The sequence below is a fragment of the Pempheris klunzingeri genome, chromosome 5, assembly GCF_042242105.1.
Source record: "Pempheris klunzingeri isolate RE-2024b chromosome 5, fPemKlu1.hap1, whole genome shotgun sequence".
NCBI classification, from domain to species: domain Eukaryota; kingdom Metazoa; phylum Chordata; class Actinopteri; order Acropomatiformes; family Pempheridae; genus Pempheris; species Pempheris klunzingeri.
The window spans coordinates 13,085,939-13,100,384 of record NC_092016.1 but is presented as its reverse complement, the minus strand read 5'-3'; the positions used below and the strand labels follow the sequence as shown (position 1 = coordinate 13,100,384).

The window sequence follows — 14,446 nt, the reverse complement described above, 5'->3', positions numbered from 1 at the left end:
ACATTGTAATGACATCCTCGATGAGTCTTGATCTAACTGAGCTGAGAAATAAGATTTCTAAGATCAAGGTGAATCCGAGGGGGAACCTGTGGGCAACAGGTAAGAGGAATGACACTGTTGTGGCAAATTATTTTATGAGCTGTCTTAAAAATTATATGTATATGTATTTAACAGTTTATACTGAGATTGCATTTTGTGTTAATTAAGGGCACTTCATGGGCAAGAAAAGTGTGGACAGCTCCTTTATGGAGCCTGGCTTTGAAGATGTGAATGTTCCCACTGAAGTCAGAGCTGTTACTCCTCTGCACCCAGTGGGAAACCTGCAGGCGTTGCTCATCCAGATGTTAAAAACTACCCAGCATCAGAAACAGGACATGTTAGTCTATTATAATTATCATCATCATTATCATTATTATTATTTTTATTAACTCAGCAAATTTACAACTGATTATTCTTCTATTCTAGAGGAGGAGGGGGTGCTGCTTGAGGAGCATTTCAACCAAAAGTTGTTACACCATGACTGTGACAATATGAAATCCTACGGATGAAGAGGACAATTTCTCACAATTTCAAGTCTAATTGTGAAAAACGAACACTGAGATAAAAAAAATGCTTACATTTTTAATGTGATATGTTACATTGGATATGCCATTATTTTGTTCTTGGGTCCAGTTATTTGAACTCAATATTTCTGTAAAACCTCCTGTTAATAAACTAGGACTGAACATCCGACCAGTTGTCAACCCTTTTTTTTTTTTTTTACTGATTCTCACTTTATTATATTTATAATCAAATAGAGAAAATACTATGTTCCACTTGTATTAAAGTACTTTCATGACACTGTCTAAATATTACATCACTGGTTACAGAGGGGTGGCCACACTGGTGTACTGTGATATTTTACTCTGTTAGCTCTGTGGCGCTCCCTGCAGGCCGCCATGGGGACGACTTTCTTTTAATCATATCCGGGTGAAAGAGTCTCCATGCTTTTCATCACACCCGTAAGCTGGTAAATGTGATAACTCGCAGTAGTTATGCCTCTGATAGTGATGTGTGGTTACCCCTGTAGTGGTAAAACTCGGAGGACCGAGGAACTGAAGGTGTATTTTGAACAAAACAGTAACCGGAAGGTTCATATTGTGGGGTACGGAGTCCTGGACGTGGACAAAAACAGTGTGTACGCAGGCAAGTTCAACCAGCTATTCAGTGGCTAATTTCCACCTGAGTTTGGTGTTTGTAGATGTGAAGTTTTTGTGATTAGTCAGAGTCCTGTTGGAGAGTGTTCACTATCCACCAAACCGGCTTCATTTTTTAATTTATTTGAGGAGCATCATAAAGCTAGGTTAGCTCATCTGGGAAACTGCATAAAAGATAACCTGTTTTTTAAAAAAGGCACGTTTCTGTGTTTCTGGTAGTGCCGCTGACTGAAAACTAATAAGAGTTTTTCTCTCTGTACTGGGGAGTATTCGTGTTTGTCGAGGGTTTAAGCGGCATTAATTTGATGGTATTTTGAATGGAGTTTGGCGTGCGAGTGTCATCACTGTACCACTATGTGGTTACTTCTATTTAAACTCTGTCCCATACCAGGATTATTGTGGATATTTTCTTTACAAAAGACACTAAAATTGTTTCCTCTTTTACATATCACATCACATCAGATATTTAGTTATTACAGTTGGTTCACAAGATCATTTTCTCATCACTGTCAAGAAAATCCTGACATCAACTACAAGGTTGTTGGTTTTTTAAAATTAAGCTTAAAACTTGAATTCATCAAGTGAATAATCAGATCATTGATTCATTAAAATAGGATTTCATTTGATCATTTTATCAGCAAAAATGTTCAAACAGTCTCAAGCAAGCAACATGTCAACTTTTGGGAGCTGCGAATGCCGTTTTTCTTTATTCTCTAGAATAAGAAGAATCAAATAAATCGATTGATTAAGAAAATAATTGCCAGAGCAATAGATCATGGAAATATTTGTTAATTGCAAAGCTGCACAACTTCTGTTGTTTGGTATTAGATCCATAAAGGAGACTGGATTCCTAGAAAGTAACCTCTGACTTTTGCAGACTCCTGCTGTAATTTAACCTTGTTGGATATGTTGCAGACTCCCAAAAGGAAAAAAATGTTCGAGCATCTCTGAAAGCTGAAATGGAGAGGTGGGTTATTCAGTTTTTGTATCATGTTCATCAGTGATGTTCTACCTCTTTTAACCTTCATTTATTTGTTTTTTAGGAAAGTCAACAAGGATGACATTGTCATTTTGGATTCATTAAATTACATAAAAGGTAAATCTAGTGAACAGTACTGTGCCACGCAGACATTGTGATCTGTTTATGCTTTCACCTTCAAAGTTGAAATACCTTACAGGCTACCGGTATGAACTCTTCTGCCTCATCAAACACGCACAGACACCACACTGCCTGGTATGTAAACTAGAAAAATAACTAACTGATCTTTGATATGGAAAAAAAACTATTACCCAAACATCAATGACACAAATCACATTCTGTCTTCTGATGAAGGTGTACTGTTTGACGTCAGCTGAAGTGAGCTCAACGTGGAATAGCAGCAGAGATGCTTCTGACCAGTACAAACAGGACATGTGAGTGAGAAGCCTCTACACATACAGTATGCGTCAGTGATGGTACGACTGTTTTTATGTTCGGATAGGTTTTGAAAATACCTTTTATGCACTTCATTGCCAAAAATTCACACACATCTGGTTTTGTTTTTCACATTTGCCCATCCCTCTGGTTTGTCTGGTGTAGCTTTGATGCATTAGTGCTGCGATTTGAAGCTCCAGACTCCAGAAACCGATGGGACAGTCCTCTCTTCACTGTTCTGCAAGACGACGCCCTTCCATTTGAAGCCATATCTGACGCACTTTTTAAAAGAAAAGCACCCCCACCTAACCAGTCCACGCAGAGTGTAAGGGCCAAACACGCATTCTGTTTTGTTTTTACAATTGTAAAATATTCAGTATACGTAGATGTTGTTGTTTTTTTTTAACTTTCTGATGGTTATGGAGATGCTTTTTTTCTCTGCAGCAACCTTTGTCATCTGCAAATTTCTTGTACGAGTTGGACAAGATCACACAGGACGTGCTAATGGTATGTTTTCATGTGGTCTTTTGGACTTTTTATTCATTTGTCACTCTCACACGTTCATATTCTCCCTCTCTGTCTGTCTTTTGAGTTATCGGAAGTGACACTTCAGTGATCTTGGATCAATGGAGTGAGGGTCACATTGAGAAAAATATTTGGTTGGTTAAACTTCAATTTACACAGCAGCTACTCAACAGTGTGAGCATTTCACTCCACGTTGTAGACTTTATTCAGTGCATCAATTAAATGTCTTGAGCTGTCAGACGAAGTGAACCCTCACATGTTTTAAACATGGGTCTACCGTCCATCGCCCATGACGTGAATGTTTCCTGAATAGTACATCAAGGGAACAGAGGGCGTGACGACTTATTGGCCAATAGCAATTAGCAATCAAAAAGCATTAAATAGAGTTAATGAATGATTGATGAATAATTACAGTGCAGGAGCTAAGGTGTTTACAAAAATGGGGGAACACAACCATTTAGTAACACTGAAGTTGACATCATGTATTTACGGAGGGAGGACACACACACTGGTGAACAGGGTTTTAGCATTTCAGTTTGGCGGTGTGACTCAGCTCGTGTGCACAACCTGACAGACGCAGCAACATGTCACAGACATTCAAAATTCATGTGCAACCGAATGCTAACACAGGAGGAAGACTGGAGAGGGAGGGAGAGTTAAATGTCCGAAAGCAGCCTCAGCACTGGTGTGAGCTGCAAATCTTTATATGGACCGCCTGTTGTCGAGAGATGCATGTGAATATAAATCACTGCCTCGCCTGCCTAAACTTATCCAAGTAACAGTATTGTAACACAACTGGTGAAATTATTGGTGTTTCTAATATTAAAAACTAGCTGCAAAGATGGTGAAACCAGTTATGTCCAAATGTCAGTATTGACGTCAGAATGTGTCGTACACGTACTGGTGTGTCGGAGTTGTATTTTTTGGCTCACAAAGGGTTTTACAGATCTTTTTGTCATTATGATGAGCAGACACAATATCCCAAGACTTTATGTCTCAGCCAAGCGAAGAATGTAGTTATTCTGATTTCTGTAACACTTGATAAGAAGTTTTTTTACCCTCAATGTGTAGCAGTCACCTCCCTCTTTAAACAGGTGACGTCGAGCTTACCTCATTATTGGTATGTGCTTGTGCGTCATGCCTTGCAAATACCTTTTGCTCCTGTAATTATTTATCTACCTATTGATGTGTCTATGTGGTGGGTTGTGTCTGCTAATTGCTGGTTGCCAATGAGGAATCACCTGCTCTGTTCCCTTGATTAGCTATTGAGCACACCTACTAGTGGCCTGAAATAGTATGTTCCAATAGTATGTACCGTGTTTGATGAGGGTATTTTACATTTTTCAGGCAATTTTTAATGCGCAGAAGACGTGTGTTCCCGGGGATCTCATTTCAGTTCCAGGAGCTACAGAAAAGATATCCTTTTTTACACATGTACAGTACATCTCCATGTTTTGATTAGAAATGAGATTTTGCTGTTTTAATTTTTGATGTCAAAAGTCCAGGTAGCAGCGATGTGTCACAGTCAACGATGTAATGCCTGAAAGTTGAATTGTTAATTTATGCTGACTAATTTTCATCATCTACCTCTTAAGGAAAGTCATACTCCCTCACCAACAGGAGGCAAAGTACTCGATATCAAATGACTTGTTTGAAGGGGAGGGTGGATGAATGCGTGTCCATCAAAGAACTTAAATGAAAGGCACAGAATCCGTCCACTGTTAAAGGTCTTGCCTGCAATAACGTACTGTGGGATACGTGTGGAGGAGAGAAACCCAATTACGTAGATTAGCGGATTTATATTGGCAGCTGCGGTGTGTCAGACCTTCTCTGAAGCAAACACTTTGATTTTCTCCTTTTGAACATGTTGGTCCAAGCAGAAGCTTAAAACTTGATCAGGTTCTGCACTGCTCAACCATTTAATGGCCGGTTCATAATTTGAATTTGAGACGACTTCAGTAACTTTGAGTCATTTCATCGTGTTGTCCTCTTTGAAGGTCAAGACGTGATACTTTGACCTCCACATACTTTGGGTCTGGTGGTTATCACTTCTCTGTACTGTAGTAACCTTGAATGCTCCATCTGTGTGTCTGCAACAGTTTGCACACAGAGAGACTTGGACTCAAATAACCTTAACCCAATGTTAAACATTGAGCTCACCAGGAGCATCAACATGGCAGAGCTGAGGAAACTACGGCGCCAGTTCATCAGCTACACCAAGATGCACCCAACAGAGAACTCCGGACACATTTCCAACATGTTTGTGCAGTATTTAAATAAGAGTCTCCACTGAAATTTTATAGCTTTTGGTTTCATGTTTTACTTTCTGTGACAAATAAATGCATTTTAAATATTTGTTGAATGCTTCTTTGTTGAATGACTCAACTCAGTTACACAAACATTTATGAGCTTAAACGTCAAAAGCACTTCTTTAATGCAAAGTAATTACAAAACAATTAGATTAAAATCAGTGGACTGAGTTAGATTCAATACTATATACAGTAATATATACAAATTAATTTCTAGATACTTAAAAGCACAACAGCTAAAACCATGAAGACATATGTTTGACAAAAACACTCCATTACAAAGCAAGTAAGTGAGCCTTATGTTGAGGGAGTTTTTTTTTTATCAAACTGATATTTCCAAATGTTAAGAATGAACCTACAAGCTCAATTTAAGATTTGTTGGAGAGTAATTTACATTTATGGCCTTCACAGGTTTTTTTTCTGTTGACTCACTTTTTTGCTGTGTCATTTTTTTGTATTGAATTCCACCTTCAAGTCCGTCTTGATCATTTTCTCCAGCCAAAGCTCAGCACTTTGCAAAGCAGGGATTAATGTTGGTTCTCCTTGTGTTGTGTTTGACCTCTTGGTGACGGGCCAAACAGTACATGTTCTTTTGTGCAGAGTAAGGCTCTTTCAAAGATCTGCTATTATGTAAGAGGATTGTGAGGATGTTGTTTGCAGGATTTTGAACTTGCTTGGCTTGCAAATTGAAGTGATTGCTGTTGGTTACTTAACTGGAATGACTTGCATGAGGTGTGCACTGAATGTGTCAACAATTATGACTTTTATTCCATATGACAATAGAAATAATAGCGCAACAATCTTTGTAAACGTGACTTAACTGAATGAAAAACCATAAAAAATACACTTCAACAACTTTAATATTGTATTTCACAAAGTTAGGCCATTGAGAAAGCAGCCTCACACAGAAACCCGGAGGAGCAGCAAGGAGGTAGCAAGTACTATGAAATTAAAGAGACTAGTAAATAAAAATAGAAAAATAAAGGATTTCACAAAGTGTGACAGTGCTGCAATAATAATAAACTTAGCAGTATTTAAAGAATTACATTCACATCGTATTATTTTCTCATAGTTTTTTCTTTCTTAAGAGGAACAGCGGTGCCAAAGATTCTGTCCCAGTGGCTGAAGAAAGGAGCATAGTTACTGCTCGGCTTCTGGTGGTGCATGTCGTGAGCCGGCGCTCCGCCCAGCAGACCAAAAGGCACCAGGTGGTTGAGGGACCACGGCAGATCATAGCCTATGTGGTCCTCCACAGACATCCAGATACTGAAAACTGTCATGGACCATGTGGTGAGTGGGTGGCACTTTAAAAGAACTGGGTCCTGGTTGCTCCAGAGTCCAACGGTCATCAGCTCTGGGATGCTGAGCTGCTCGGTCGACCAAGAAAACGGCGCCATGTACTCATGGTGGATTGCATGAATCCACCGGTAAAGCTGTGGATGCTTGTGATGTATGAAATGCCAAATGTAGTACTGAGTGTCAAAGAGGAGAAGTGCAGCCAGTCCATCAATGAATACCTCATATAGAGTAGGAGCGTCCTGTGGCAGCGCTGGTATAGGCAGTATGAACATGCCAATAATTACAGCGGGCAGAACAAAGAATATGTGGTTGTACAGCGCTATCAAGAAGCTCTTAGCCATCATTCCCACTGTTGGCTGCCTGTCTGGTTGGATCTTGTACTGATAGAATAGAGGCACTCTTTCTCCCAAGAGGTCCAGTATTGCAAAAGGTATGCTGAAGAAGAAATAGCTGGAAAAGGCGAGTAGGACCGGGAAAAAAGGAGATGAAATGAGAGGCCGGTGGTGAAAAAGCAAATAATCCCACAATGGCTGCAGCAGACGGTCCGAGGCCCTGGAGGACTGCAGAGGGAGCTCGCTGATGTTCAACATCTCGCCGTGGTGTCACTGAACGCTGCTGCTGCTGCTGCTACTGCTGCTGCTGCTGCAAGTCTCAGGATCAAGGCAAAGTTCTGCCTTTTTATAGCAGAATTCAACAGAAGGGGCTTTTCTCTGAATCAGAACAGACTGGCAGCTTTTTATCCCAGCAGCTCAACATCGACAGACCGACCTTCACAAGAAGATTACCATTCAATAACATGCATTATACACAACTAACTGATTGCTTATCAACCAAGTACGTAGTTAAACAATTGCAAGGAAGGACAACTTTGGGAAAATTAACAGCTCTTGTAATGCCAAATTAATGTGTACCTTTGATCTGATGCATGGTCAAACACAGTTATTCCACCTAATAGTCCTAATTAACCAGGACAGCTAGATAAGAATGCAGGACAACTTGATAAATTGACCATCCTTTTAATACAATCAGATTACATGGTGATGGCAAAGATTTGATCAGGTGTATTAATACACCATGTAAGCAAAATATTACAGCTTCTCACGCTGAATGATCATAACAATATGATTTATTGGGGAAAATAGACAATTTCATTGAAATCATGACTCAATGTCTTTTCACAAATAAAGGCAGTAGCACTCTTCTTCACCAGCTACTTCTCACTGGCTGCTTTCCTTGAAACGGTTTTGTTGATGTTGGTGTATTTTTGACGGTCATTTCTGAGGACAAAGATAAAGAAAAGTCAACATTTTAAACACTGTAAGAAATGACCGTCTTTTTTAATGACTTAAACACTTTTACTGCAGCCACTATGTTTTCAACAGTAATGTTAACAATAAACGTGGAACCTTAGGGTCGTAAGGCAGACGTACTTGCTCATTTTAATTTTGCTTCTGCACCCCAGTCCTCCCTCCCAGTGGCTGGTGTGTGCACCCCTCGTCATCATGCTTCCACAGCTGTTGCAAGGCTTTCCATTGCTGTAAGGCTGAAACAACAAACAATGGAAGGATAACATTTCTCAAAAGTTTGTTAGTTATGAAGCAAAGTCTAACATCGGCCTTTATGCATTCATGCTTCCAGCTGGAACCAGATTTTGTGTTGGTTTTTTTTATTAAAGAATTCTCTAACACAAAGAAAATGATTGCTATCAAGGCAAATAATATGGCTTACAATGACTCTCCATGGTATGTCATGGCCAGTCGATAGCTCACCTGTTCTTTGGCACAATGGCCACAGATCATCCTGGTGGCCAGCTCCATGGGGTGGTCCTGGTCCTCATCGTGGCATATATCACAGGGATAAGCACGGCCACAGCAGGGAAACCTAAGGGCAGTCAAAGGCAGGGATATTCTGCATGTTCTTCTCAAAGCTTCCATGTCACACACGCAAAACGAGATAGGACACAGCGACGATGATACCTTAGCCAGCGATGGCTCTGTTTGTAATGTTTGCATGCTCCTCTTTCTGGCAGTGGTTTCCCCTTTTGCACAGCAGGATCTCTCATCGTCTTATAATTAACTGCTGACGCACTTGGACCTGCACGGGGGAAAAAGATAGATCACCTTTAATTGGCGTTTCTGGTCTGACATTTATGTTTGTATATGTATAAATGCTCATAATTAAAAGGTTTCCATGCACTGTGTAACTTTTTAAAAAACAATGGAGGCAACACCGGTGCGAGAGCCAACTGTGGCAGTTTTAAGACCCTTGCTGATCCCTCTGAAAGCAAATTTGGGTGAGCTCTGACCTGTTTTGTTGGTGCGTGGCTGAATATACTGGAATCTTGTGCTCTCGGCCAGAATACTGAGTTTGCTGTGGCAGTGTTCACAGTTAAACTCCTTTGTTTGACCATAAGGTATATTCTGATGAAAATGAAAGACAAAAAAAAAGCATTTCAGAGAAGGAAAGAGCTCATCAAGACATATTTCAGGTATTTTAGGACGTTTCACGCTGCTGATTTCCACATAAAGCTGATATCTAGAAAGCAGAATGCTTTTTTTCACCTGCACAGACCCATCCTGGGAGCAGCTGAGGCAGCCTACGATGAGCTCACAGTCCTGAAGCACGAGGTCAGCCGGCGCAGCATTGTGAAGATCCAGGTATCCCAGGACATCACTGTAGTGGTGCAGCATGCAGGGCCTGAACGCAGCATTGATGCTTGCGCTGCACTTTTCACACTGAGCTGTGCAGGGTGTCCTTCCGTTCAGTGTCAGGTCTGCGGTTACCTTACACCTGCAAATAGTACACATACAGTCAAGCTTTCCATTGTGGGTCATTCTAATTTAACTCTATTAGTGATACTAATACGGCATTTAGCTCTTTTTCCTTACCTGTTACATTGAAGAGAAACCGTGATTTGTTGGGGCGCCACAGTCGCTGTGTTCTCTCCCAGCCTCAGTCCCAGCAGCTTCACCTCTGTGCCTCTGCGGGGATCGCTGATCTTGATGTTCTCCACCAGATGACTGGCCTCCTCCTCTTTCTGCTGCATTTCATCAGAACCTAGTGGACCCTCCTGCTGCACTAACTTCCCTCCCTCCATTATCCTCTCGCCTTCTGCCTTTTCCAGTTGTCCTTCATCACTGACATCCTCATCTGCATTTGCAGCAGCAGAGTCAGATTTTTCACGCACTGTTGCCTGGAGCTCCTGGTATGATATGAACTGCAATCCGGCCTTTTCTAAATCAACGTCTTTTTTCAACTGCAAAAACATTCATGGCAAGAGAAAATGTTGTTATCAGCATGAAGCAAATAATACAAAACAGTTATTTACAGGTCATTTTGGTAAATTCAAAGGGATCGCACACAGTCATAATTCAGAATTTCCAGTTTATGCAGGTTTCAGTCTCACCTGCCTGGCTCCCTCAGTGAACAGTCTCTCCAAACTGCGATCAAGCCAGCGAAGAAAAGGCCGGAAGAGTAGCTCTAACCTCCCCAGAAGCTGATTGGTGGCATACTTGGCTTGAAGCCACTCCAGTGATGCTTCCTGTACATGTCTATGTAGCCAAAGATAGACAGAAATGCCATCTACAATGATTCTAAACAGTAAATGTTAAAATGAACGGCACATGTTTTTACCTTGCCATTACTGGTGGCAGCTCCTGGTCCAATGGAATATCCAATGTGAAAATCTAGGAAAATTTATAAAGGTGATGAGGAACTGTTCTTTCCATGCCCCCCATTTACTGTTTAGTATATTACAGGACATGTAGTGTAAATGGAAGCAGTGGTCTTTACCTCCAGGGGATAACTGTCAGGGAAGCTCACCATGATGTCGACTTCTTTCAGATCAAAAGGCTGCAAGTTAAAATACAGAATTAGTGTATTTCCAGATAATACTGTAGACTCTTTTCATTTTCATCTGTGCAACCTACTATCAAATTAAAGTATGGCAAGTGAAAAAAGAGCTGGTTCATTAATGATAATAATGCAGATAAAGTAGATCTAAATATGTTTTCAGTCCAGTGATTAGCCATGGTTTACCCCATACTAGTGGTTAGTGGCTTAGAAACCCCACAAGGTAATCGTGGAATAGCAAATATATATCTTTTTAATTAATTTCTTTTCAAATTTGCCAAAATAGCCAAATCTTAATCACTGCTTTACCTCATTTCCCATATAAGGGAACAATGGGCTTACTTTAATCTCAGTGGTGCAGCCTAATTGATACAAATCCCATGTAATCCTGTAATAATGAACAATTACACCATTACAGTAAAATTACCATGGGTGCTGTCACAGCGTAGTAGGAAGGGTCCTACCATTTATTGTCTATGGAGAGGCTCCAGTATTTGTCTTCAGATGCCATCTCTACAGTCTCATTCTGTGGTGACCAGTTCAGGAGAGACTTGTTTGAATGCACAAATTAAAACTGAGCTGCACCGTAATTTCAGAAATAATATGCGGACGGATTTTCTCTCTAAGCTCTTGGGGGAGGAGAGGAGAGGAGAAAGATGGTAGAAGAAAATGTTTACCCAGTCCGGATCAGTGGCCTCTACGGTCACCCTGTAATAAGTAACTTTGCCATCGCTTCGTTCCTGAATAATCAGCTGGTCTTTGGGGAAACGCTTCTTCAACTGTGTGATCTCTGTCTCTCGCAGCTTCTTGGCGACATCCTCAGTCAGGTCAGACAGTTTGACCTCCTGGAGGATGCTGGGACGAGGCACTGGCGGCATCCTCTGCGCAGGTCTTACGGAGTCGACAGGAACAGGCTGGTCTCCCACCAGGGGTAACTGTGGTGGATGCCAGAAGCGACATCTGTCTTCCATGGTGCAGTGGCCTGACATGAAGTAGCGACAGGGGCGGCGGTCAACCCTGGAGTTCCCAGTGGGAGGAGGCCTGTGCCCCACATGTCCTCTGGAGGCCTCTGAGTGTCGAGACGTGACATCTGACTGGCTGGGTGTCCTGAGGGTTTTACTCTCATGAGCACTGGCATCATCTCTTACATGTAGGAATCTGCACTTCTTCCCAAAATTGCAGTGTCTTCCTTGGGAGAAGAAGCGACACCGCTGCTGTGTATGAAGCACGGGCTCTGGCTCTTCCTCACCATTGTCCATCATTACTAACGCCTGGATGAATACAGTAACACACATTATAGACATACATCCTCTTATTGTACTTAAATGTCAACAGCACAGGACCATGAGTAAATAGACACACAGCTACTAGATTTATAATTAAAATAAATGCACATCTTCTCACTATTCTCAGGGTTGGGCCAAGCTGGCAACAGATATTTCAAATACTTTATTCACTTTGGACAGACAAAAGAGCAACGCTAGCTATAAACTAAGCTAGCTAGCTAAACTTTAACCAACGTCCGTGCGCCAGGGTGCTGACGCTCACCCCTCCATTCACATCAAAGAATTAATGGTTGCTAGATTAAATTACCTTAAATACACACACGGGTCCGCGGAAAGGTTTATTCCGTGTAAGAATGAGATGAAAAGAGTTACAGAGCTAAGAAGTGCTGCTATCTGTCAGGTGTCTACTACGTTACGTGCTGTAACAGACGTCAGGAAGTTGTTTTGTCGCCCTCTACAGTCTGGGAGTGTGAAAAGCACCAGAGGAGCTGCCTCCTCGGGTTCAAAGTTCATTTATTGACCCTATAAAAACAACAACAGTATCTCTATGAAGTCCATTTAATTGGCTGGCTGCTATGGAGTTTTTGGTCACATCACATGGTCTTTATCAGCAGATGGAGTTTGCCCTGTTGTAATATAACTTCCACTGTTTTTCCTAAGTGCTTAACCCTGGAGAACCCAAGAACCCTTTTCTTCTTTGGAAAATTATGAACTATGCATTAAATGACTGCTATAAGTTCACTGAACACCAACATATCCACTTTTTTCAATTTTAACCCTTTATTCCCTAATTTAGGATTATGGCCAAATTTGACCCATTGGGCTTTAGGCGTATCATTTCAAAGAATCACAATAACAAACATTGTCAATGCAAACTATTTTAAACTTAGGAAAATAATCAGTTAACCACACAGCTACATTTAACAATGCTTTTTTTGCTTTATTTGTTGCATGTTAGAACTGGATTTCAAATGTACAAACACACTTTGGCCAATGGAAACAAGAACACAAGGCCAAAAAACTAACACCATGGGTCTTTTCTTATCAAAAAATCTGTTCTGCTAGAGAGAGGAACTCACACTAGACATTGTGGTAGTCTTTGAAACAATTTCTTTTTTTGCTGATGCAGAGAGGAACTGCACATTTTTCACAGTGCATTTCAGTTTTGAAGTCCTTGCACACAGCACATCGACGCAATTTACTTATTATATATATTTATATATAAAATAAGTAATAAGTTATTATATTATTATAGTTATTATAAGTATTAGTCTCTGGCCCTGTACTACCAAGGTAACTTAGTAAAATATATTATACAAATGAATTTATTTCAAGGCTTTAGCCAAATACAGGACTGTCACCATTCTCCATCTACAAAGTCACTCAAAGAACCAAAGGGTCATTTTTGACCCGACATTTTTTAACCCTTACACCCAGAGGGTCATTTTTGGCCCATCGTTTTTTGAACTAGCTCAGAGTTGCTAATTTATCCAAAAAGAATATAAAACGTACTTCTAGGCATTCTGCAAGCTAATACTAAATAGATTAACAAAAAATACACAATTTTACCAACCACTGGTTTGCTGAGAAGACGATTTTGTTTGGGTAGGTTTCCAGCTCAATGAAACAGCATGTGGTCAGTCATCTTGTCACTACCACTCTGGCTCATGTCAGTTCAATATTCATCCACTAAGTGTCTCTATGCAGGGGTCAGAAGTGGCACTCTGGGTTTTTTAAGTTAAATTTGACAATTTTTTTTATGTTTGTTCATTTTGGGTAGCAGCAATTAACAGCGGCCAAATTTGACCCCATGGGTTCTCCAGGGTTAAAAGACTTGTCATCCATGTTGGCTTAAAAGCAGGAGCTCAAAGTTCGTTCTCGAGCTGGGAAAATAATAACACCACCACTACCATTTAGCAGCCGTTCTAGACCTTTTGACCATAAGATCGATCATGAAGCCAACTTGGATAATCCTTGAAATTTGAGCATAACATAATTCATTCACAAAATTCAACAAAATGTGATTTAAAGCTCCACAACAGCTACAAAATGGAGCTTTTGGTGAGATTGTTTTTCTCAGCAACACTTTCCACCTTATCACAGTAAAGCTACAGTAGACCTGCTGTACTGTAGTCAAACATAAGAATAATGAAAAATGTCCTGCCCTGATAAATGTCCTGATACATACATACATGCATATTCATTTATTTATTTCCACAAACTATTGTCCAGATTGTGCAGTTTTTTAGATAAAAATAAACATTTGAATTAAATAAATATTAAAATAACACTGTAGTAAAATAATAGTTCTGAATGCACCAAAAGAAACACAGTACATTAAACAGATGTTTAACATTTCATTACATTGTGTATAATATATATTATTTGAACGTTCTTTGTGTGTCTAATTTTAAAAATCTTCCTCTTCTTTGTTGGTTTTACCTTCTTTGAGTGACTTTGAAAGGATTTTGAAGTCATTTTCCATACTGTACAATTCATCCTATTGAGAGCTACGTGTTAACAGTTGCCAAGGGTTCATAAATAATTTGTTGTGCCCTTACACCC

At 40.3% G+C, this 14,446-nt stretch overlaps 3 protein-coding genes across 3 annotated transcripts; 1 reads left to right on the top strand and 2 right to left on the bottom strand.

Moving 5' to 3' along the window:
• The first annotated feature begins 1,000 nt into the window (after nucleotides 1-1,000).
• On the top strand, nucleotides 1,001-5,490 carry kti12 (KTI12 chromatin associated homolog). The gene is made up of 9 exons (XM_070831101.1): nucleotides 1,001-1,185; nucleotides 2,112-2,163; nucleotides 2,240-2,292; nucleotides 2,375-2,430; nucleotides 2,530-2,609; nucleotides 2,776-2,935; nucleotides 3,055-3,117; nucleotides 4,483-4,553; nucleotides 5,287-5,490. Exons 1-9 carry the CDS (start codon nucleotides 1,035-1,037, stop codon nucleotides 5,426-5,428), a joined length of 828 nt encoding a protein of 275 aa, XP_070687202.1. The 5' UTR covers nucleotides 1,001-1,034; the 3' UTR covers nucleotides 5,429-5,490.
• A 1,012-nt stretch (nucleotides 5,491-6,502) lies between these two features.
• On the bottom strand, nucleotides 6,503-7,362 carry ch25hl1.1 (cholesterol 25-hydroxylase like 1, tandem duplicate 1). Its single transcript, XM_070831271.1, has one exon. The coding sequence runs from the start codon at nucleotides 7,331-7,333 to the stop codon at nucleotides 6,503-6,505; it is 831 nt and encodes a 276-aa protein (XP_070687372.1). The 5' UTR covers nucleotides 7,334-7,362.
• Nucleotides 7,363-7,853: 491 nt separating this feature from the next.
• On the bottom strand, nucleotides 7,854-12,283 carry LOC139201516 (uncharacterized). Its single transcript, XM_070830852.1, has 12 exons — nucleotides 12,189-12,283; nucleotides 11,273-11,866; nucleotides 10,536-10,595; nucleotides 10,377-10,429; nucleotides 10,150-10,294; nucleotides 9,632-9,999; nucleotides 9,305-9,533; nucleotides 9,049-9,163; nucleotides 8,720-8,837; nucleotides 8,513-8,624; nucleotides 8,174-8,286; nucleotides 7,854-8,020 (listed from the first exon to the last, which is right to left on the bottom strand). The coding sequence occupies exons 2-12, from the start codon at nucleotides 11,855-11,857 to the stop codon at nucleotides 7,954-7,956; spliced, it is 1,965 nt and encodes a 654-aa protein (XP_070686953.1). The 5' UTR covers nucleotides 11,858-11,866; nucleotides 12,189-12,283; the 3' UTR covers nucleotides 7,854-7,953.
• Nucleotides 12,284-14,446: the final 2,163 nt, after the last annotated feature.